General features: G+C 35.9%; 1 protein-coding gene across 1 annotated transcript in view; it reads left to right on the forward strand.

The window, feature by feature from the left end:
• The window catches only part of LOC129250536 (voltage-dependent calcium channel type D subunit alpha-1-like), a 342,952-nt gene extending 318,892 nt beyond the window's left edge, over positions 1-24,060 (forward strand). The window contains exons 16-18 of the mRNA XM_054890155.1: positions 21,901-22,018; positions 22,473-22,602; positions 23,900-24,060. Coding sequence (XP_054746130.1) covers positions 21,901-21,910 — 10 coding nt within the window. The 3' untranslated portion in view covers positions 21,911-22,018; positions 22,473-22,602; positions 23,900-24,060. The remainder of the gene's footprint in view (positions 1-21,900; positions 22,019-22,472; positions 22,603-23,899) is intronic.
• The last annotated feature ends 2,384 nt before the right edge of the window (positions 24,061-26,444 follow it).

Raw genomic sequence — 26,444 nt, forward strand, 5'->3', positions numbered from 1 at the left:
AACATTGGCTATTAGGTATATCATTCACGATATACACAGACCATAAACCGCTTGAAAATTTAAATATTAAAAACAGAACGGACGATGAGCTAGGTGATATGACCCATTACTTGTCACAATACGATTTCGTGATTAAGTATAAGCCGAGAAAAGATAACGTGGAAGCAGATTGTCTAAGCAGAAATCCGGTGTTCGAGGGCAATGAAAATGAAGAAGATAAACTGCAAACGGTAAATATTGTGAACATAAACGACATAATCAATGACCAAAATTCAAATATAGAAATCAAGAATAAAAACAATATCATTATAGAAAATGGCGTGTACTACAGACAAAGAAAGAAAAAAAACAAAAAATTATCTTATCTGAAGACTATAGTAAAATTTTGATTAGGAAGGTGCATGAACATTACGGTCATATAGGTATAAACCAGACTGAGTCAAAAATAAGACCTTTCTACACGACACCAAATCTGCTGCAAAATATCAAATTAACATGTCGTCAGTGCGAAGTTTGTATTAAAAACGAGACAAGATTAAATAGAAAATTTGGACTAATATCACAACTGGGGCCAGCGGAAAAGCCTTTTGAAATAATGTCGGTAGACACAATAGGAGGATTTGGTGGTAATGGGTCTTCAAAGAAATATCTACATTTATTAACGGACCATTTCACACGTTACGCCGATATTTCATGCTCCAAAACTCAACTGGCTAGGGATTATACAAAACTAATAGATCAGATAATACATAACAATGAAATGAAAATATTGCTCTCAGATCAGTACCCAGCATTGAATTCTGATGAATTAAAAGAATTTGAAGAACCACTCCGTGAAATTAATTTTTTCAGCCGTCGATGCCCCATTTTCAAATGGCCTAAATGAAAGGTTAAACCAAACACTTGTTAACAAAATTAGGTGTGCCTTAAACAGTACAGAGAAGAAAGTAGCTTGGACGACTGTAGCAAAAAGTGTGGTGGAAGCCTACAACTCAACGAATCATACTGTGACAGGTTATTCACCTTACTACCACCAGAATTACCAAAGAGGATGGAACCTGGAAAACTGGAAGAAGATAGGAAAATAGCGTTTTTTAGATCAAAAAAATCACATGAAGTAAACAAAGCCAACTGCGACAAGGATAGAACATATTATAAATTTAAGAAAGGGGATATGGTCTACGTAATGGGCTGCAATAAATTAAACAGATCCAAAATGAGTGAAATTAGAACCGGTCCTTTCGAAATACAAGCAATGGTGTCAGATTCAATATGCAGAATAAAAACTGAAAGAAGTAAAAGATCCTTAGGACTTTACCACATATCAAAGCTCATTCCTAAACCTTAAACCAATTAATCCCCAACTAATTTGCTCTTTTCGGGGGAGATGTAAGCTTTGCGTACTGTTGTGAGTGCTGCCGCTCACATGTATACACTAATATAAGCTGAGTATACTACATAGAGAAGAGAACGATAATTGAGGAGATTGCACTTGTTTATGCGATGAGTCAAGTTTGTGAATTCAAAGCAGATGGTCGATCTACAAAAGTACGAGGGGTGCCTTTTATATTTCGGGATTTGGCAACCCTGGTGTTGCAATCTGGCAACTGACAGCTGTATCGCAAAGTTTGACATTTTTTGGCTTTTACGTATTCAGAACGTTTTGAAATACCAACGCTATTTGTGTTGTTTACTGTAACTTAAAAGATTCATCTCGGTCCAAAAATGGAATTAAATCGTGAACATTTTCGTGCTATTATTTTTTACAACTTTCGACGTGGATTAACTCAGCAACATTGCATGGATGGACTTAATTCATTTTTTGGCGATGAAGCTCCATCAAGGACCAGTGTTTATCGATGGTGAATTCAATCGTGGTCGTAGTTCCGAAAACCATTGATGCTGTGCGCGAACTGATATTGCAAGATCGTCATGTGACCTATCGTGAGATTGAGACAATCTTAGGCATTAGTGGGACCAGCATACATTCAATATTGCATAAACATTTGACTGTCAAAAAAGTTTGTTCGCGTTGGATCCCACACAATTTGTCAATCACTCAAAAAAAAGGCTCTTGTCGATTGGTCGAAGGAAATGCTCAAAAAATACGATCACGGGGCTTCGAAACACGTCTATGACATCGTGACAGGTGATGAATCATGGATTTACGCGTATGAGCCCGAAAGTAAACAGCAGTCGACTGTATGGGTGTTTCAAGATGAGCCAAATCCAACAAAAGTTGTTCGCGCACGAAGCACTTCCAAGCAAATGGTCGCCTGTTTCGGAAAAACTGGACATGTCGCAACCGTACAACTAGAACAACGCAGAACAGTAAATTCTGAGTGGTACACAACCATTTGTTTGCCAGTTGTCTTCCAAGAAATTAGGAAAACCAATCGCCAAAGACGGATCACTCTTCACCAGGACAATGCGAGCTCTTACACATCGGCTCAAACAACTCCAAAACATCGAATTAATGGGTCATCCGCCGTATAGTCCTGACTTGGCACAGAATGACTTCTTTTTATTCCCGTACGTAAAAAACAAACTGAGAGGTCAACGTTTTTCGACATCTGAAGAAGCGGTTGCGGCATTCAGAATGCATGTTTTGGAGGTACCTCATTCAGAGTGGCAAAAGTGCTTTGACAATTGGTTCAAACGCATGCAAAAGTGTTTAGATCTTCATGGAGAATATTTTGAAAAACAATAAAGTTATTTTTAATGATTAAAATTTGTTTTTGTTCTCTAATCCCGAAATATAAAAGGCACCCCTCGTAATAGGAGTAAAAAACCTTTAATTGTTGATTTTTCTATTTCTAGGTTAGTCGACCGCGTGCAATTACTTGTTATGAATTTAGTTCGATAAATTAAGTTCGATATTAATAATTAAGTTTCTATTTCTAGATAAATCGTATTGAGTGTGTGTTTATTACTCCCAATAAAACAACATATTACACATATGTCAATTTATCTAAACATTTGTATGCTCTATGAATTCTGGTCTAAAATTAATTTCGACTCGAGATTTTTTTTTTTTATTACAAACATTTAACTATATATAGGTATACAATGCTTGTTGACACTACAAGTAGTTTAAGGGAAACTAACAAGCAGTATGATTTTAACAATTATGTGGGGTTTTTATGAAGATAATTTTAAAATCTCTTCTTTACATTAACTACCGATAAGATCATATGGTTTTTTTCGCTGGAGTCGTCGGGTTAGGCCTGCGGTGTTGAGAAGTTTGCTGGCTTCCTCGTCTCATAGAGTGGGCTTCTGCTTGTATTTTAATAACTTCAGCGACCGTAGGAATGCAGAGGTCACGATGAATATCTGCAGTGCGAACGTACCAAGGTGCGTTGACAATATTTTTGATAATTTTATTTTGAAATCGTTGAATTATGTTAATATTACTTTGACTGGCACAGCCCCAAATTTGAGCGCCATAAGACCACACGGGTTTGATAATTTGATTGTATATCATTATTTTGTTATATAGTATGTATATGGAGAGTTTTGAATTCCGTCCAATGAGCCAGTTCATTTTTAATATTTTCAAATTAAGTTCGCTTCGTTTTATTTTTATATGCTACTTCCAACGCACAGTGGTCAAGTAGCCAGACGTTTTGGTCATAAAACAATAAGTCAAAGAGAAATAGTACGATTTTGATGAAATTTTTACATATAGGGTTTTTTGTGTCGCTGATTCTGAAAATGAAATCAGAATTTCAAAATTCAAAATGGCGGACATTTTTCGCGAAAAGTGTTCAGATTTTACTAAAATTCACATTACCAAGGTTTTTGGGGTCGCTGATTGTGAATATGAGATCAGAATTTCAAAATTCAAAATGGCGGACCCAAAATGGCGGACAGTTTTTGCGAAAAGTTTTCAGATTTTACTGAAATTCACATTACCAAGGTTTTTGGGGTCGCTGATTGTGAATAGGAGATCAGAATTTCAAAATTCAAAATGGCGGACCCAAAATGGCGGACAGTTTTTGTGAAAAGTTTTCAGATTTTACTGAAATTCACACTACCAAGGTTTTTGGGATCGCTGATTGTGAATATGAGATCAGAATTTCAAAATTCAAAATGGCGGCCCCAAAATGGCGGACAGTTTTTGCGAAAAGTTTTCAGATTTTACTGAAATTCACTTTACCAAGGTTTTTGGGGTCGCTGATTTCGACAGTAGACGTACGATTTTCGAAAGAATATGCCACATTAAAAGGAGGGAAAATATGTCTTGAAAAATAATACACTTAAACTGAAAGTGACGTATCATACATTTATTTATGAAATAAACTTAAATTTTAATAGGAAGAACATAAATTTATTCATATCTCCTCGTCATTGTTTACATCAAGGATGCTGTCTGCCTCAGCATCTGGGAAATCATGCCTTTCATAACTGAGAAGGGCAATTGCTTCCGGTGACAAACTTTTTCCTATTTTGGAAGGAGTCTTTCTTAAACTAGAAATCAACGGATCCGAAGAAGCTAGAAGTCGGAGAAAAATGTCTTCAATATTTTTTTCTCTCGAACATTTGCGGGAGAAGTGTTCTTCGGAGAGCTGTCTTATTGGCAGAATAGCCAATTCTACTATTCGCGGGCCATGCAACAGCACTTTGTGCACAGTTGTCGACATACAGTACCACGGATATAACTTTACAAATAAATCGGCGGTTTCATCGCAATATTGGCCGAAGCTATCTACTTTTACATGAAACCCGCTAGAAACGACTTGCAAAATTATATGAAATGGTTTGATGAGTTCAACATCGATTCCTAGAATGCGAGCAGACGTCTCAGTGTTTTCAAAAAAACGCCGAGCCGTATTCCCATCATTCGAGTTACCCATGCCTTGCTTTGGGCGATCAACGAGGAGGTTTAATTCATCTTTGAAAGCCTTTTGAATGAAACTTTTTCTTTCCTTCAAAGAAAGCTTAACATCTTCGCCACGACCTTGCCATTTTTCGCTTTTCAGTTTATAACCAACATGAAGTAAGCATTCAAAAAATCGGATCCAACAGTGCAATGTAGATAATCCGTAAATTAATTTTGAATCATCAACTTCCAGATCTCGCATAGCCTCCAAATCATTAAAATTTTTCGATGTCGCATTGCAAATATAACATCTCATTGCAGATTTAGTGCCAGTTACTGTACTGCAGACTTTGCCATCAATCATTGTAAAAGTCAATTTAAAACCTACTTTACAATCTTTTCCGTCTATCACTGCCTGCAAAGGTTTCAGATTTGAGATTTGTTCGTCGACAATATTTTTCTCTTCAAGTGTGGATTCTTCGGTTTCGCGTATGAATTGCAATCTAATAGGTCTGCAATACCATGGAGAGGAGGGTCGCGGGTTTTTCCAAATAACAACATTATCGTATTCGTCCTTGTCGTAGCCAATGAGTTGCAGGGGCACGAGGGAAGTGAGGAGAACATTTGTGTCGCAGTTATTAGGGTCGGAAAATTTTTGCTTATACTCCTTTTGCCCGGAACTTCCGTCGAATCCCCACTTCATGGTATGTAAGACATCGTTTTGGAGTTCTAATATCCGTTGCCCTGTATGATTCAAAAGTGATTGCAATCTAACTTGTGCGCAGTTTTCGGAAATAGAAATATCCTCGGGATAGCATAGTTTTTTCGCGTTTCAAACGGAATTGTAACTGGGGAAAACTTTACAATTATGCAATTGCGTGATGTGTCTCATATTTATGTACTGAGACTTAGTAAATTTCGAATCAAATACGAGTGCTAAAGCGGTGTTTGGGGACATTTGTGTTTCCGTTTTAGCCTTCATGGCATTGATGTACTTGCTTGCTCGCATGGGAGATGTGGTGGTAACATCTGCGACGACTTTCGATGCTAAGGTAGCTCCAGACTCACGAAGAACCATTTTCATGGCGTACGATAGCTCTTGTGCACTGTAACTGTCACGCAATTTCTATGCTTTCCTTCTCTTTGAGCGATCACTGGATTCCGAAAAAGAAGTTTCTGGACGCCCGCGCCCACCACTGTTCCTTGGTGTCGTTGACTTCAAACTGTCATCACCACTGACTTCTAGATCCATAAAGTTGATCTGGTTTAATGAAAACTTCATTAATGTATATAAATTACTATAAATATATTTATATTAATGTAAATTTATGTAAACTATTCACCGTTACGCTCGTTGAATCGTCCAACCAGCTTTTATTACTCTCCAGAAAACGATTTTCCGTACTGCGAGCATTTTTCCATTTCTTTTTCAAAACCGAAATAACTTTTATCAAAGCCATTTTTGATTTTTTTTCGATAACAAAGGAAGGTGTGACGTCGTCCATTAGTTTATTACAGAGAATTTGTATTAAATTATCAAATTTTTCGGACAGAAAAACATCATGGATGGCATCGAATATTTTCCTCCTTGTCCATGAAAAAAGTTTTCTCTTGAATCCTATTAAAAAAAAAAAAAAATTACTTTAAAATAATAATTTAATTACCATTTAAAAATACTTATTCCATTAATTATTTTATTATTATTATTATATGATTTTTGAATATAATCAAAACATGATTTTTAGCACTCTTTTGCATTTATTAATAATTATTTATTGTTTTAATAACAATATTCACTACAGAAATTGGGATAAAAGTAGAAATAAACACTCTGCATATATTACATTCATTCCTAACATTTCCCAGGCATACACACAAATAAAGCCAGTTTCGATCGCCCCCCGCGGCTCAAATGCCCCAACACGCGCTTCAAGCTCGGCAGCGACCTGCTGCAAAGAAAGCGTATTTTTGACGAGCGGGGATAGCGCGGGAGCAAGATCTAAACGGATTCGAAATCTGTATACCTTTCTGCACTAGGAAACGTAAATATCTCCGTGGCAATTCGTGGCAATAAAAATAATTATCTACGAGAAGAAGTGCAATTGAAAAAAAGGGGGAAAAAAAGCTTGTATTGCGTCATTAATATTGCCTCTAAAAATACAACAATATGGCTACAGTAAAGTATTTTCGTAATGTACGTACCTTTCCGAACAACATCCATTTTAGTTTGCCCTTTTTTGTTGAAAAATGGTGAATTTGCAACTATTTTTGTGTGGCGCTCGAAAACGTGCATGCGTACTGTCGCGCACGATTCCCGACAAATGTCAAGTTTGAGCGTTCACCACGGAACATCTGTTCAATGTAAACATCTGTCCCTTTGGATTTTAATGCTCCAGTGCCATCTGTTGACGAATATATGAAGCTTTACCTCAAACGGTAACTTTCGATTTTGGGATTTTTGGCCAGAACGCCGGGCTACTTGACCACAGTGCAACGTAGCTTAGCATCGAGGGTTATACCAAGATATTTGGCAGTATTTGCGTATGGAATTGGAGCGCCTAGTAGCATTATTGGGTGATGGTTTACTTTCGCCAAACTTTCGTCCATTTTTCTACGCTCGAGATATTAATAAAAATTTTCATCAAATGTGTAGATGCTTTCCATTTAAATTCAACCGGGCTATTCGGGTCATGTTCTTCGATTTCGATGTAACTTAAATATGTTGCTCTCAGGTCAAAATAATGAGACACGTATTTTTTTGTTCGCCCGAAAAAATTTTTTTTCAAGAGTTATCGGCAATTTTGTTTTTCGCCTCAAACTCGATTTTTTTTAATTATATAAGAACATTTTTTTTTTAAATGCCCATAACTTAGTCAAAAATGAACCGATTTTAATAATTTTGGGTTCAAAATGATCGTAATTACATACACAAGCGATTTCATGTAGAAACAATTGCAAAAAAGTAGTTGAAATTTTTTTATTTAGCAAAAAAGAAAAAAAGTTGAAATTTTTTCGAAATTCAATATTTCAAAAAGTGTATATTTTTTTTTTTTATAACTTTTTCCAAATCAAAAGGACATCTCAAACTTTAATTGAGCTGCATGCCTAGTAGCTAAAATGAGTTGTTTTTGAGTAATGAATTTTTGAGTAAACACCCTGTTTCGCAGTTTTTGTTTTTTGCAAAAGAAAAAATTTTTAACTACTTTTTGCAACTATTTCTCCATGAAATCGCTTATGTAAGTAATTACGATTATTTTGAACCCAGAATCATTCAAATCGGCTTATTTTTGACTAAGCTATGAGCAATTAAAAAAAAATTTCTTATATAGATTCTTTCCATTTCAATTCAAATGGGCTTTTCGGGACATGTTCTTCGATTTCGATGTAACTCAAATATGTTGCTCTCTGGTCAAAATAATGAGACACGTATTTTTTTTTTCGCCCAAAAAAAATTTTTTTCTAGCTTTATCGGCAATTTTGTTTTTCGGCTCAAAATCGATTTTTTTTAATAATATAAGATTTTTTTTTTTAAATGCTCATAACTTAGTCAAAAATGAACCGATTTTAATAATTTTGGGTTCAAAATGATCGTCATTACTTACACGAGCGATTTCATATAGAAATAGTTGCAAAAAAGTAGTTGAAAATTTTTTATTTTGCGAAAAACAAAAAGTGCGAAACAGGGTGTTTACTCAAAAATTCATTACTCAAAAACAACTCATTTTAGCTACTAGGCATGCAGCTCAATTAAAGTTTGAGATGTCCTTTTGATTTGGAAAAAGTTATACAAAAAAAAAAATACACTTTTTGAAATATTGAATTTCGAAAAAATTTCAATTTTTTTTCTTTTTTGCTAAATAAAAAAATTTCAACTACTTTTTTGCAATTGTTTCTACATGAAATCGCTTGTGTATGTAATTACGATCATTTTGAACCCAAAATTATTAAAATCGGTTCATTTTTGACTAAGTTATGGGCATTTAAAAAAAAAATGTTCTTATATAATTAAAAAAAAATCGAGTTTGAGGCGAAAAACAAAATTGCCGATAACTCTTGAAAAAAAATTTTTTCGGGCGAACAAAAAAATACGTGTCTCATTATTTTGACCAGAGAGCAACATATTTAAGTTACATCGAAATCGAAGAACATGACCCGAATAGCCCGGTTGAATTTAAATGGAAAGCATCTGTATGAAGTTTTAAATTTACTAAAACGCACACAGAGAAATGTGAGGTCGTTTTATAATGTATTTTTCTTCGTTTTAAATTACATCAACAAACATTAAAGTTACTTTGATTTTAAATGTTGGCGCATTAATTCAAATATACATGCATATATATATATAAAGAAATTAACCTTAAAAAAATCAGTTAGAAAGATGTTACAGTTTTCGATATATGACGATTTGAGTAAACTCTGTTTTCGAGCGTAGTATAACTATTATTACTATGTTAAAGCTTGGATTTTTTTTAATATAATTTTTAATAATTAACTGATATTCGCCATATAATAAATTTAATTTTTTAATGCTTCTTTAGTCAATAACTTCCCAGTCGGTCAAATGACTTGTAAACAATATTATAAAAAGCTTACCAATGCAAGCGTTAAGCTTGAAAAATACTTGAGAATTCATTGAAAAATACTATCGCTGCAATTGTAGTTAAATCAAAACGGAACCCTAGTTACAACATTATTCAAGACAAAATTATAATATGATTATAAAAACAATTGTAGAATAATATTGCCTTTGTAATATTTTTATAAGCTTTATTAAATTATAAAATTTACACTTTAAAAATGTAATAGGTTAATTAGAAGAAAATTAATGAGTTCATTTCAAATACACTGCCAGTTGGATTAAGAAAATATATAAGATCTATTATATTATAAAACTAAAAATATTAATTTCAGACTTTGTTGAATTTTTGGAACTTGCGCGTCGTTCGATTCGGTTTTTGGCATACTGGAAAGAAGTTCTGGTGTCTTTAATAAATTGGTATTCACTGATATTGCAAGATCTAGCTGGATCTGTTAGATATAAAATTTCTGTAATTAGTTTGATGTACCGCCATATATTATATATTGTGCTAGGATTAGTTTTGAAGCTGTGTGTCCAATAAATTGATTTTTGTCTATTGTAATGAAAAGGAATATTTTTTTCTTATCCATGCTATCAGAAGGGTTTTAACAACTCCAAAACCTACAACGTGCATAATGAGCAGGAAATGAATTAAGGGGGGATTCTACTGTAAAAATCAAATTTTCATGGATTTTGTTTTCATACTTGTATTAATTTAATTAGTAAAAAAAAGTTTAGGGTTACATAAACACAGGTCTTGAGTGTACAAAAAAAATTTTTAAATTTATTTTCATTTCAAAATGGCAGCTGTACAGCCGCTCCCCCGAAACGCCTTTTGAAATCTGCCCACACTGTCGCGCATTTAAAAAAAATCTGAAATCAAAAAACCCAAATTTTTTTTATTATATATCATTATTTTTAGTTGTTAAGCCTATTACTTGCAAAAAAAAAATTTTTTTGTAAAATTTTTGAAGTTTTTTAAAAAATCGACATTTTTTTGTTGTCATTTTGTTATTAAAAAAGGGGTTATAAATAATAAATTTTTCCCCACCATAGCTTTAAAAACTAGTAAATATTGTTAAAAATATACTATCAAAGTTTGAGCTTGATATGTTAATTTTTCACGGAGCTGTGATGTGGGCAATTTTGGAAACGTGGTTTCGAGAAAAACACGCATATGACCGTAAACCTCTCGAGCGCTCAGTTTATACCTGCTTTGCTAAAACTTTTATAACTTGAAAACTATTCAAGATTTCTTTTTAAGATTTTCATGGAACATTCTGGAGTTGTTTCTGAGTATGTTTCAACAAAAAGTAAAAAATCGATTTTTTTTAAGTTTTACAGTAGAGTCCCCCCTTAACTATGTCTATTGGTAACTTATCAATTCCCATGTAGGTATCATAGTTGCTGTATGGTGATTGGGGTCTTTCCGTGCTCAAAAATTTCATTGGACCGCAAGGTATAACTTTCGAGCTTGAACGTCATGCGCTTGTTTACAAAATGCCCTTGTTGCGTACACATGACATTATTGTCATGACAACAATTATAACCATTATGACTTTTTATACCCATAACTAAAGCTCTTGCCAGCGCATAGTTTTTGTTAAGCAATTCGGTAAATTTTTTAATAAATGGCGTTAAAAACTGATTCACGTTTTTAGGCTTATTGTTACCAGAATAATCTTCCACGGTATATATGTGGCAACCCCCTGCCACTATCATATGATACAGAGAGCAAAAGCTCTCTCAATATTTCCATTAGATCTACCGCTATCGAGTCTCGACATTTATTGTAACTATTGATAGGCAAAGCAATGTGAAAGCAACCGTATGAACATTCTTTCTGAGACGACACATCAAAGAGCTCACACGCATACGCTACATTGGTGACCCCGACAATTACAACATACAATTTTAATTAAAAGTGGGCCATTTTCATCCAACAACATCGGCGATTATTGGTAAGGTATAGTCATAAGACTGGATTTGTGCGACAGTCTACAAAAATACGTAGCGACCAAGGAGTATATTTTTGTAAATTTTCCGCGGACTGAACACGGCGCAAGCATCTAAAGGGTCATGACGAACGAAGCAAATTCACTAACAAACAACGAGGCAGGCTCATCAACACAGCCTCCGCTAATGTATCCTACAACGGGCACGACTGTTCGCGCTCCACCGTTCTCTGCATGGCGGCCTGCGCTGTGGTTCGCCCAGCTGGAATCGCAATTTAGAATTCGGTCTGTTTGCAATGAAGACGACATGTTCCACCATGCAGTATCATTGATCGATACGCAATCAGCAGCGGAGGTAGAAGATATAATACTACGTCCTTCTACATCGACACCGTACACCTCGTTGAAGACGGCCCTAATCGAGCGCCTTACGAAGTCAAAAGACGCTAAGCTCCTACAACTTTTAGATGGTGAGGAAATTGGTGACCGCACCCCGTCACAATTTTTTCGTTACCTTCGTAGTCTTTGCCCGGACGTTTCAGACAACGGTATTAAAGCAAGATGGCAGTCCCAACTTTCACCGCAAACACGCGCTTGCCTGGCAGCACAGCCCGACGCCTCACTAGAAGATCTCAGTCGCCTAGCTGACAAAATTCACGAGGTAATTCCAAACGTCGCTCGCTCCATTTCCTACATTTCCGAAGAGCAGTCACTACGCTCCGAAATAGCAGAAATACGTAAGCAATTACAAACGTTCCGTATAAGCAACTCACGTAGTAGGCAACATAGTCCACAACCTCGTGGCAGACGTAGCTCGTCACACAGTCGCGTGCGTTTGTCGACAGACGGCCAATGTTTTTATCACCGAAAATTTGGCGCTAATGCTCGACGATGCCTACCAGGTTGCAAATTTGCAAAAAACGCGAAAGAGGGTCTATAAAGGCGGTAAAAGACTCTCTAATTACAACATCGCACCCCCTCTTTTTGACAGACCGCGCTTCTGGGACACAATTTCTCGTGGACACAGGCGCTGACTTATCTGTTTTCCCTCGTTCGCGAATCAAGCAAACACACTTACCACCGCAAATCGCCGGCGTACCCTTCTCGGTGTCCTCTTCGACGCCAGCGAGCATAGCCTCATCCGCAGCCGCAGCGTTGCAGCAACACGCCTATTATCAGTCGAAGGCATCGGCGCTGCCGACAACTTCAGTGGTGACTATTACCAATCAGGCTGGGCCGCTGGTCACCAGCACTATTGGCATTAATCAGGCGACGCCGCAGCAGCAGCAGCAAAGTTTGCTGGCAGCCACTCTTGCTGCCTCTCAGCAGCAGCAACAGCAGCAGGCGCAACAACAAGTGCAACAACAGCAGCAACAACAACAACAGGCGCAACAGCAAGCACAACAAGCACATCGAGTGCAACAACAACAGCAGCAGCAGCCATCGTCTCATGCTCAGTCACAGCTACAACAGTAACCGTCGCCACATCAACAATCTATGCTCCAACAGCAATCACCCAGACTTCATCCACAATTATCACCACACAATCAGCCCCAACAACAACTGCATCAATCATATCAACAACAGCACAACCAGCAGTTGCTTGGAGATCCATTTGCTGCGATGCTGACGGCGACACAAGATCCCCCAACTGGTTTGCAGTCTGCGCTACAGCAACAGCAACTTTCACAGTTGGAGCCACCACCCTCGCAAACGCAAAAACAGTCGCAGCCACAGGCTCAGACACAGCCGCAACCACAACTAAAAGTACACGGCGGGTACACTTCGCCGATAATGTTTAAGCTTGATTTATTAAATAATATTAAGTTCATTTTTATATATTTTTTTCTTCTTCTCTTCGTACCTTGATCCTGTAAAATAAAATAAAAAAAAAAAAAAACGGCAAAGGGAGGTATGTGGCAACCCCCTGCCACTATCATATGATACAGAGAGCAAAAGCTCTCTCAATATTTCCATTAGATCTACCGCTATCGAGTCTCGACATTTATTGTAACTATTGATAGGCAAAGCAATGTGAAAGCAACCGTATGAACATTCTTTCTGAGACGACACATCAAAGAGCTCACACGCATACGCTACATATACACACTTCGTGCCGTGCACATTAATGGGGGTATTCTACTTTCTAAAAGTGAAAACCTCACTTGAAAGGGGTTATAGTTTTTAAGCTATTTGATTTCAAAATTTGTAAAATTGACCAAGAATTCTCCTATTTTGGTTATTTCAACAAGCAGAAGTGCTGCCAGACATCTTATAAATAAACAATTTTAGAAGGTAATAAATGCATAAAAATACAAAATTTTCCAGTATATTTCTATATTATATAAGTACGTCTATTCATTTATATATATATATATACGAGTATATATATAAATGAATATATACGAGTATATATATATATATAGGTATATTTATGGATATATATATATATTTATACACAAATATATATTAACGCTTGATTTTTAGTAAAGTATGTTTGATTGTATGCATTTTGAGTTTACAGATTTGTATTTGGTGGGTGTATTTACATTTGTATTCAAACAAAAAAAAAGTTATTTATTAATATTTCATACATACCTATATATGTTGTATTTGAAAAAATATCAAATATATATGTATAATATATATATATATATATTATATATCACATATTTTATTTTAAACAAAAATACGTCATTAATATGTAATATATACATATATATTTTATTTAAAAAAGAAAAACAGTGCCGCAGGCGAAAATTTGGAATAAAAAATCACGCGATTTTCACTATATTATGAATATATGATATATACTTTTTTTTATATATTAAATGTCTATATATAAAAACGAATAATTAAAAATTTTGCGTAAAACTCTTTTCTGCGTAGGCGTCCTTCGGCCGCACTTCAAAGAAATAACCCTTAATAGTCTAACACCGTCTCCGCTGCACACAGGAGTTTTATGTGAAGCTGAACTGTATTTCGAAAATCATATCGATATTGTATTTATATATATATACATATGAACTCAATATATACACCTTAGAGGTTGTAAACTCCCATTCCCTCATTATTCCAACAGAAAAGAGTGTGTGGAAATTATGTTCCTATGTTGCTTCGTTTTCAATCGCATTCTATTTTTTGTTTTTTGCTTCTGGCAGCACTTCATTCAGCCATGCTTTTCAGTTATTGTTAATTTAGCTGGCGCGTCAAGAGTTTGCAAGTTATAAATGCAATTTAAATTGTTCATTTATGGTATATATAAATAAAAACTGTTAGAAACGTGTGTGCATGTTAATGTAGTTTGAATAATTATTAAAATAAATGTGATAAGTGCACTTATTGTATCAAAATTTGGTGAAGGCAAAAGACAAATTTTATTAACAAATAACTTAAAAACTATTATTAACTGAATAGTGTTGGTGCTAGTTTTATAAAATAAGCACGAAATCAACATTTCCTGTGAATTTTATTGGAAAATTCGTAATATTTCTCTCAAAACAAGTGAGGGGGCATTGCAAGGAGTCCTAGCCGGGTTTTTTTTCAGTGTTCTTGCATCTTTTGGCAAGGTAGGCAGTGAATGTCTTAAAATTGCCAACAGTGCATTTAGTGCATCATGGGGAATTGCAAATTTGACACTCCATTTAGCTAACTTGTCTCTAGTATCATGCTGTTCAATGATTTCGTCACCGCTTTCTGAAGAACTTGTACTTGGGAATGGAGTATCACTTGCAATATTATTTTGTTCAATGAAATTTTCAATGTCAACATAAGCCACACTGTTTTCAGTAACACTTTCAGGAGTACCGGCACTAGGATTCCTTTCAATATAACGTGTTTTCGTTCTTTTATTAAGAAGGAGATCAATAACTCCTTTGGCATATTGTAATATTATTTCGTTAACTTTTAATGACAATCAATTGTGTATTGTATTTAACACTTCAATTACTAATCTATTCACTCACTATAAACGGTAATACTTTAATTTATAAACAAATATATTTATTAAAATATCTTTTAATGTTTACCCGTGAACTTTAAACAGCCGAATGCAAAATGATAGACAAATTTTAATGGAATTTGATTCACATAACGGGATAACAAATTAATTCTTTGAAAACGAGTAAAAGCTGTTGTGGTGAATAAATATTGGTTTGTAACAGATAATCGTTTCTCAAGTAAGTTTTAAATCGCTTGTGAATTTCGATTTTTTTTAACCTTAATATAAATCGGATTGAGAAAAGGTTACAATTTCATATTAATGTAAGCTTTTTCGCAAGTAGTATTGTAGTTCTCTTTTCGAATGGTCAATTGTATAAATATATATATTTAGTTATGGTAAATGTTTTTGTCGTTGGTTGGCCACCGTTGCCGAATGGGTTGGTGCGTGACTACCATTCGGAATTCAGAGAGAGAGAACGTCGGTTCGAATCTCGGTGAAACACCAAAAATTAAGAAAAAAATTTGTCTAATAGCGGTCGCCCCTCGGCAGGCAATGACAGACCTCCGAGTGTATTTCTGCCATGAAAAAGCTCCTCATAAAAATATTTGCCGTTCGGAGTCGGCTTGAAACTGTAGGTCCCTCCATTTGTGGAACAACATCAAGACGCACGCCACAAATAGGAGGAGGAGCTCGGCCAAATATCCTAAAGGGTGTACCGTCAATTATACATATATATAAATGTCTTTGGTAAATGTATTGAAAATCAGCAACGTAGCTACATTCTTCAGGGTCCGGAAATGGCTATTTTTTGCTTTCTATAAAAAATTGTGTGTGAGTATTGTTAGGGTTTTCCAATAACAGGTGTTATCTCTCGCTATCGAGAGATGATTGACGATTTTTTTGGCCGGAATTGAATGCTTGTGATCTGGACAACGTTTATTTTCAACAAGACGGCGCTACGTGCCACACAAGCAACGAAACCATTGATCTTTTACGGGAAAAGTTTCCGGACTGTGTTATCTCTCGATTTAATACTTTGTATGTATATTAGAAAATAGCATTTTTCTTTGAATATGAAAATTAGAGGTGTTATTTTCATATTCAGATAACCCCATATATTGTCTAAGAAAGTAGCTCCAAGGCCCCTTGGAATAGGATTACGTAGCCAATCCTGAGTCTAGGCATTTCTGGCAGACAATACTACAAATTGAAGCACATGCTAATGTAATTCAAGAGATTTCTCTGCATACCTCGTCCCCTTAATACACGTACATACATACTATACTGTTAGGTTATACAATGTAGAGGACGGACAGTGCAATTAAAGTACTAAACTGGTTCGATTGATTAGGCATTAATTAATTTTCCATGCTCCAAGCATGCAAGACAAATAATATATTCCAAGTTAGCGTCCTTTTCAAAAACTCGTAATAACCTTAATAAATAGCGCACTCTCTAATGTCGGACAATAATTCCGTAAACTTTTTCCATCTTCCTTTTTTGCCTTATAATACAATATTATTCGAAACGCATATTGTTGAGTTGGCCAACAAAATAAATCATTTGTTAAGGGGTTATATACAGTTAGAACTTTCAAAAATCCATTTTTTTTCTTAATTTATATATATTTAAGAATGCACACAGGAAATTTAATATCGTTCCGGTGAATATTTTCGAAGTTACACGCGAATTTGAAAAGGCGTTTCAGGGGCTTGAAAGTACAAGGCCGGAGCGGCAGCGCTTACCTGGAACGCTGCCCCTTTTATGTCCCTAAATGTAAATGTTCCCTTCTAAAGTATTTAGAGGCGTATAGCAACAGTGTGTTATTGTTTTTTTTTATACCTGAAAGGTAACTTTTTATTTTTTTGTCCCCAAACTAGAAAATATTTAAGAGTGTTAGTGAGTATAAGGAGCTAAGCCAAGCAGTAAACTGGTGAGTTCGTTCATACTTTTTTCTGTATTTTTTTCGTGAAAATGAGTCTTCTAGAGAAATGAGAAAATCTCTTAACATACGTAAGTCGAGAACAAAAAAGCGCAAAAATGTTTTTAATCTTAAAACAGCTGAAACGGATGAAAGTAGTTTCAGTGCCTCGGCGAAAAAATTTAAAGAACAAGAGGAAATCTCAGTTCTGCGTTATCCGTCTGTTGAGTATGGCTGTTTAAGGGGCTGTCTAAGGTCATGAGCGCAGCTTGGCTGTCGCAGCAGACACATATAGATCTAACTCTTCATCGGTTTTCCACAATAAAGTTCATCGCTTCTTGAACTGTAAACACTAGAAACACAAATGCATGCATTCCAAGATCAAAGTGCAGTTTTTTCCTGCTGGATTCCACGTAGATCCCAGAGCCGCAGCCATGCTCGGTCCTGGAGCCATCCGTGAAAATGCGAAAACAGTGTTTGCCGGGCTCATTTTCTGAGTTTGACCACAACTGAGCCTCTGGTAACACTACACTGTATCTCTTTTCAAGTACGACTCTTGATGACATGGAGTCAAGGGGCATGGAGAGAATCGTTGGATCGAAGTCCATGCCTACTCTGTTTTCCAATGCCGGACAGGGGCCGTACCAGTTCCCATTGTGTTTCAGCCTGCAAATGGCCTTGAAGGCTCTCCTTGGATGAAAGCATCAAATGATGGCAAACCAATCAGAGCATCTAATGCCGGGCCTGAAGTAGTCGGAAAAGCTCCGGTGCAACAGATGGCTGCAGTGCGTTGTAGTATCGATAAGGTCCTCCTGACTCCCACGAGAGGGAGTCTACTCGTCCAGACCACTGATGCATAGGTGATAATAGGTCTTATCATAGCCGTGTAGATCCATAGGACCTTGCTAGGAGAAAGACCCCACGTTTTCCCAAAGACACATTTGCACTGCCAGAAAGCTGTCAGTGCTTTGGATGTTTTTGTTTCAACGTGTGACTTCCAAAGAAGTTTACTATCGAGGATTACTCCAACATATTTGAATTCTTTGGATAGCTGGATTGTGACTCCTTTTAGCTTAGGCAGAACGAGTCCATCAAGCTTCCTCCATCTGGTAAAAAGGACAATACCAGTTTTGGTGGGGTTTGCCGATAGCCCATTCACAAAGCACCAAGTGTCAATCATATCCAGTGTTTTCTGCACTTTTCGACAGATGTTCATAAGCGAAGGGCCCGTTATCAAACAGGCAACGTCGTCCGCATACGCTTGTGCGTAGATTCCCGAATCGTTTAAGGTGGTGAGTAAAGGATCGATCACCATGCACCAGAGCAATGGAGACAACACACCACCCTGGGGACAGCCTCTATTAACACCGGACGACACCAGCAGATCCTTCTCCACCCGCACCGTGACGATTCTTTGGGCTAGCATTGAACGAATCCAATTTACCAGCACCCGGCCTACACCATGTCTACTGGCAAAGCTGTACATACTGTCGAAAGTGGCATTATCAAAACCCCCTTTTTATCCAAAAAGATGCCCATAGCGTAGTCCCTTCTGTCTATGGCTTGCTCTATCCTAGCAACAAGGTTTTGCAGTGCCAACTCGCAGGATTTTCCGCTTTGATAGGCATGCTGAAATGGAGAGAGTGACAACAGAATTGCTCAAGACTCGTCACAGTGAGATGGTATGATACTATAAGACCAGTCCTATGTCTACTCGAATTCCTGTCATATAATACCATGGCCCCTTTCAACGCGCTAAAGCCACAGAAGCTCTTGCACTGTTGTTACTCTAGGCATAAAGGCACATAAAAAGTGCTTACTGCAAACAGTGTGAAACTTGGACGAAGAAACTCGATGCCGAAGAATATAATTAATGGTAAGTAGAACATAAAAATACTTGCACTGCAAATCAAACTGGTTCTTTTGGGAAAATGGAAATTGATTCAGTCGTCGAAAAGTTCCATCGTTCATTGGAAAAACTTGGAGTCAAGTACAAAAATTATATCGGAGACGGTGACTTCAAAATGTACTGGGGAATTTTAAATGCTGCACCTTACGGTGATCAAGAAGTTGTGAAAAAAGAATGGAATAAAAGGAAAGAAATAAAAAAAAACTCTCTGTGGAAAAAGAAAACTTACTGGAAGGATGATCGATAGGTTGACAGTTTATTATGCCTAACCAATAACGAGAAATTTTGCTTCCGTCGAAAAAATGTAAAATGCTATGTGGGTCACATATTATCTAATTATTGTTCAACTGACGAAAAATCTCAACACGATAAGTGCCTGGACGGACCAAACTTATAGTGCAGCTAGCAGAGGGCTGTAGCTGCCAATCAATTATCCACTTTCGAGCATGATTATGAGCCATTACCAGAAGATGTTGCTATACTTTCGATTTATACAGATCTCAGCAGTGAGAATTTATTATAAAAATGTTTAGGTGGTTTTAAACAAAACAACAATGAGAGCTACAATCAACTGATTTGGAAAATTTCTCCCACAAATTTTCTGGCCGGTTCGAAAACTGTGGAAATCACTGCATACATATGTAACTGTCGGCATATTTAATGAAGGAATGCGCATTCATATGCCGAAAAAGAAGGTGAGCAGCACGCGAAGATAGAAGACAACATCAGGTCGAGTTATTAGAAGCTGCTAAAGCGCCGGAGCGTGTATTATATGGTGCTGGAATAGACAACTCCGTGTATATTTTTTAGTAATTAATCGGCATTTTTTTCTCACCGATAAATATTTTTTTATAAACAATTTAAAGCCGAAATTTTGGTCAAAAATCGATTTTTTTTAGAAGCCGTCATTTTGTCGAAAACATTTATTTTGCTTATTCCTTTGATTAATCAATTTAATATTACTTTAAGGAAACCTGTTTGGTTTTTTTAATTTCAGAGGATCCAGTTCAGAGATATAGGGGTCACCGCAAAATGTCTTTTTTTAAAAGAAGAGCTCCCGGAGATCAGCTGTAGCTCCTTTCCAAATAAATATTTTTACCAATACTTAGTCTTAAAATTCAGTTAAAAAATAACATAATATGTGTACACCTTTCTAAATCAATAAATTTAAAAGTTTCTCAGAAAAAATTCTAAAAAATTCGCTTTTTTTCGGCCTTCTAACGGTATATAACCCCTTAATATAAGTAAAACTAATTTTTCTGGTGAATAATGGGAAGGGGACCTCACTGCTCACTTCATTCATAAAAACTTATACATAAAAGATAAAAACAAACAAAAATTGCTGAAATAATGGGTTGTTCACGTAAAATGGTATACTATATGATATCATCAAATGTATTAGAACAGATAAAAATATGTTTAGCCCTCCGAGGGACATCGGATCTGGCCAGGCTTATTTGACTTTGGACGTGAATTTAACATATTTCTATTATAGCTATCGACTTGAGCTTCCCGGTAGCTTCCTCAAATTTAATTTCTATCTATTTATGGAGATAATACCTCTCGAGCGAAAACGCTGGAAATAAATGAGGAATATGGCTTGAATATATCAAGCAGATTTATGCGAAGACGCCGAAAATAAATTGTATAGGCGTGCCAGTAGAAAAAAAATAACTACTGTCGAAAAAAATAATAGGATATGTTTGTCTTTCCCCTGATGGGAAAACTTTCGTTCATCGTGAAAGAAACCAAGAGTTCAGACTCCAGTATACAACGAAGGCCGTAAAGCACGGTGGGCTAAAAAAAAATTAAAAACTCTAGTGAACCATGGGGAGGAGTACAGGTGAAACTCTAATTCTTTGGAGAGATGCCAGAAGTTAATAGAAAGTTCCTTCACAGGTATGAAAGAGTTTTGAAAAATAATGGATGCTCAACAAAATACCAATCAGTTGAGTGATTAATAGACAGATGTTAATGTTTTTCTTGCAGATCGATAGAAGTGCGCTATTTCAGTGTCCTGTGTGATAAATTCCGATGTTTCGCACTTCTTATAATTATAGTAATGAAGTGTTTTGCGTTTGTTTATACTAATGAAATAATGTTTGTGCAAAAATTACGGTTTTACTAGGTCATCCAGTAAAAATAATGATTATAAATATGTTATTGGGGAAAAATATAAATAAATAATAAATAAATATTTTTCTGTCCATAGCCGTATTAGTTTTTGCTTTGAGTATACATCAACATACTCGTACATATTCCGACTGTGAGTACTGCGAGCGTTTGCACTATTGAAAATGGCGTTTTATCTCCTGATGGCAGAGAGTAAATTGTCAATAGTTTCTATCGATTCAGCCGAAACTAATATTAAATAATATAGAGAAATTGTATTTAAGATTTGTATTGATTAGTAAATAGAAGGTACAGAAGTTCCAGAAAAAGTATGAAAATGCAAGCATGCAGGATGAAGATTAACAAATGTTAGAGAAACAATTCCGTGGCCAGGTATCAGCAGAACAATATTCTAATTACATACTACTGCTTCCCTTTCTTTTAATTCATTTTAATTAGTTAAGAAAACAAGCGAATCAGCATTATATAGCTTATGATTATTATATTTTCTTTATTTGGTATTGCAATTCATCACCTATGTTTTTACAAAAAATTTCTGAATGTACACAACTTTGGGATAACGCCTACTATAATATATGTCTGAATCGAAAACATTTATTCAACCACACATTTGAAAAATTTAATGTGTATATGTAAAGAAGGCGATGAAGATGTGATTACAGCCAGACCAAGACGCATGTCTGAAGTCAATACAGCTACAAAAATTCAGCCCATTCCAGAGGGTTCATCTTTCTTCATAATGTCTCAGACAAACAGGTTTTTAAATAATTTATTGATTTTGATTTATGTTGCTTTGTTGTTTTTAACGAAAGGCAATATATAGGCTTGCAGCTTGAAATCAAAGCTGGAAGAATTTTTGGTTTTTTGGATTACAATTCCTTAGGTAGGTGTATATATGGTACGTATGCATACCTACGTAAAGCAATCCAAATTTTGCCAGCTTTTTTTATATAAGCTGCAGACCTATGGGTTTTAAGATAAGATTGTTGCAAAATAAAATAATATCAATTAAATGAAACAAGGCCTAGCAGGTTTTAATTTGTTTGTCGCATGCTTATATTATAATGAATTTGCTATTTATATAATTTTAAATTACTCTACCATTCTCTACAGCTCGAATTTTGCATTTCCAAAATTAATCCCTTAAAAATTCATAACTCTAAAACATATCTTTTATACATTTACCGATTTTCTTTTCTAAAATGTGCAGGTTTCGTGTCTTTTGCCATTGGCTCTGCAATCATAGTAACTTTGGAAACGTTATATTATGTTGTATTATGTTCTCCTCAGCAATGTTGGCAGCAGAGGATCCATTACGGTCAGATGCCGATCGCAACAAAGTACGAAAATATTTCCAAAAAATTCATATAAGTATTACTTTGTATTATGAGGTTGCTCAACTAAATCTGTTCGATAGTCGGTTTCCTTATTTATCATACGTAGTTTTTAATTGCAAAGGTAAATATTCGAGGTTTTAAGAAAAAATCATTATTTTTGGCACTACATTATTGGTATATTAAAAGTAGCTTTAAATGTAAAAACAGATATTTGCCCACAAGCATAATTCTTTTGTGCATATTTCTTTATTAAAACAGAGTTTTTGTTTATAGACGCAGTTTTAACGAATTAAAGTTCACCGGATTTTAAGAGTGTTATGCGCTTAACTCAAAACAATTTTGGTGCCGACATGCTCTTTATATATATGTAATTTGCAGTGAAAATTAAAAAACCAAAAAAAAAGTAGTAAAAACATCGCGTTTCTAATTATTTGATCCCGGGTGTACATATACAGTTTGGTAAATATAGTGTTTTCTTTCTAAAAATAAAAAAACTAAAATCAACATTTTCGTTATACCTATTATTGGCATATTCGAAGGAGAAAACATTCCCATCATTTATAGAACATTATTTCCTTCATATGGCAGCCTCGGCTGCCGTCGCGGAGGCGCATGCTCTTAATAAAGTTTTTTAAGATCTTTGAGACGGTTTTGGCCTCTTCTCAAGAATGGCTTGCTCTATATTCGCCTAAGGGACTGAATCATTAATGGATTATTAGAATAATATCGCTTCTTCGCGGCATCCCAGAAAAAAAGTCTAACGGCATCAAATTACAGCAATTGACGTCACCAAGATGGCTGATAACACGATTACTGAACTTTGTGCGCAAAATACCGATAATGGCAAGAGTTGTGCGGCGTGAAGTGCCATCCTGCTGACACCAAAGATCGCCTAAGTCCATATCTTCAAGTGTCTTTGAGGATGTACTGGGTTTTCGACGACCACGTGCTGGGTTTCTAATCCCCAGATACGATCTCGTCAGAAAAAATTATTTGGACTACTTTCCAATAAATGCACTTTCGGGCTACACAGATAGATTTTGGAAATAAGTTTGGAATATTTCCCAACATTGATCAAACATAAATCGATTCGTTTCAATCTGCGAATATATGATATTGGCTTTCTGTCGAAATCTCTAGCGGGAAAGAACGGTCACTGTCAAAATAACATATGATTAAAAAAAAAAACGCACTATATAGACCGACCTTATATGTTTTTTCACATTTTTCGAACAGATTTTTATTGCAGAAAAGAACTGCATATACTTATACTTACATGAATCTTCTTTCTGTATTACAGGTACTAAATAAGTTTGATTATTTTTTCACGGGTGTCTTCACAATAGAACTGTTACTAAAATTGATTTCATATGGCTTCGTGCTGCATGACGGAGCCTTTTGCAGATCTGCATTTAATCTTCTTGATTTACTTGTAGTCTGCGTTTCCTTAATATCAATTCAGTCCAGGTAAGTCTTGTCTAAATTTATAATAAAAAATATGTGTATGATAGTAAATAAATACCTGTATTACATTCTATGGAATCTTAGATATGTATTCCATTAGATAAATATTCCAAGAACAATTATTTGGTGTGCTTTTGTTTTTTTTTAATTCCTTCCATTTGCTTTATGGCCGATCGTATTCAACATTGATAGAATACGAAATGTTGCAGATTGAAGCTAAAATCGGAAAGTAATTTCGCTGTGCACAGGCATTAAGAATATATAGATACATATACAGATGTGCTGCTTTTGGTATTATCGTCGTCGATATCTTAATTATCGGAAAAAATGTTGGGAGGCCAAGGACTGTATCTTTATGTTTTAAATTGAGAATAAACGAATGTAATCAATAAATCTTCCTTTTTTCACTCGTCTTGGAAGCATAGCGCCTATGAAATACTTTTCCATCTGACCCGGTTCCGAGCAGTTATTTTTGGAGTATCCCACATTATATTGGTTGCTGCAAATCCGCGGAGTGTAGATCTTCTGGAAGTGTTTTTTGGCGACCACCACTTCTGCTTCCTTGCGGGTTCCGTTCCAGCGCCACTCGGCAGCTTTCTTAATGTGTGGCATATTCATCTCCATCTCCTCGCTGGATAAGTTCCAGGGTTCTGTACTTCTGTTTGGCCAAAATATTCTGCATATGATTTTTAGGTATTTGATAGTTTGTTTCTAATTTTATTCGATATAAGCCAAGTTTCATTGCCAAACATTAAGAAAAATTGTACACAGGCGCTGAATACACGCAGCTTACTTTTTCTGGAGATTTGTGAGCTTGACCATACAGGATTAAGTTTTACAAATGCCGCTCTTGTTTTATTCAACCTGTTATTGGAACTTCCTCGACTCCGCCATCTGTTGTTATTGTGCATCCGAGGTAGCAGAAACTATCAAAATATTCCACTGCATTACCCTCGCTCATTATCTGGTTACGGTGGTTAATTATCATAACCTTGGCCTTTCGTATGGTAATTTCCAATCCAGCATCTCGTACCAGTGTGAGCAATAGGTTCGCCTTCTGCCATGAAAAAGCGCTCAAAACATCTGCCGTTCAGAGTCGGCTTAAAACGGTAGGTCCCATCATTTGTGGAACAACATTAAGACTTACACCACAAATAGGAGGAGGAGCTCGGCCAAACACCCAAGAAGGGTGTAAGCGTCAAATATGTATATATGTATATGTTAAAGCATATAAGCATACGTCATCGGCAAAGTCCAAGTCTTCAAGTTTTCTGCAGAATTCTGAAATCATGCCTCTTTTTTGCAAGGTGAATGTGGTCATCACATCTTGCAGGACGATTGCTAAGAGAAGTGGCGAGAGAAGGAACCCTTGACACACTCTAGCGTTTGCGGATAAAGGTTCGCTGCTTATAAACCTCCTCCACGAAGCTAAGTATGACATTTATTTATTTATTTGTTCCGAAATTATAGAACAATGACTTTAACTCATAAAATATGCGTCCGCCATAAAAATATTTTTAAGTTGATTAAAAGCACAATATAAAATTATAGTTATTATTATTATTAGAAGGCCGTTACGCACAACGATCAGAGCTGATCTATTGTGAAAGGCCTATTTTTGTAACCCTAGAGTTTTAGGCTTTTTAAAAATTTTGGCTTTGTTGTTCCAAAGATTGCATGGAGATATTACGATACAACTAAGGCGATGAAGTCTCTGTCTGCCCAACGCAGGACATTCACAAAGCACATGTTCTGAGCTTTCTATGTCCATTTCGCAAAAGCGGCAGACATTGGTCTCAAATAGACCATATTATTTAGATGATACCTCAGGCTGCAGTGACCTGTAAGATATCCTGTTAAAAGACGCAGATCTACTCTGCTTAGTGAGAGGAGCTTGTCAGATATTCCTTTGTTAGGACTTAGGAATAGTTTGGCTTGACGCTGACCGGCACAGTTTAGCCAGTGTGCAGCAAATTTTCTTTCTTCCCATTTCCTAAGGAATTCATTAATGTGACCTTTTGTGAGTCCACAGAAAGGCTCAGGACCAATAAGTTGCATATTTGCTCCTTGTTTTGCAAGGTCATCAGCCATTTCATTTCGGAATCGATTTTTTGAGATTAGGTCCATTGATTCCTGCCCCTGTTCTACCATTTTCCAATTTGGACCCATCAGTAAACCATAGCTGGGAGCCAGGTTTGAAAGTGATAGAATTAATTCTCCAGTCTGTGCGTTCATTAATTATAACTTGGAAGTTCCTGAAGAGTATTGGTTTGGGTGATAGTATGTCATCCCTATTAAGAATAGGACTATGTAGGAAGTCTTCTAAGATCTTTAAATGTCCTTTCATGTCCCCACTTTTAAGTTCAGATATACCTTTTAAT

Source organism: Anastrepha obliqua, chromosome 6 (genome assembly GCF_027943255.1).
Source record: "Anastrepha obliqua isolate idAnaObli1 chromosome 6, idAnaObli1_1.0, whole genome shotgun sequence".
NCBI classification, from domain to species: domain Eukaryota; kingdom Metazoa; phylum Arthropoda; class Insecta; order Diptera; family Tephritidae; genus Anastrepha; species Anastrepha obliqua.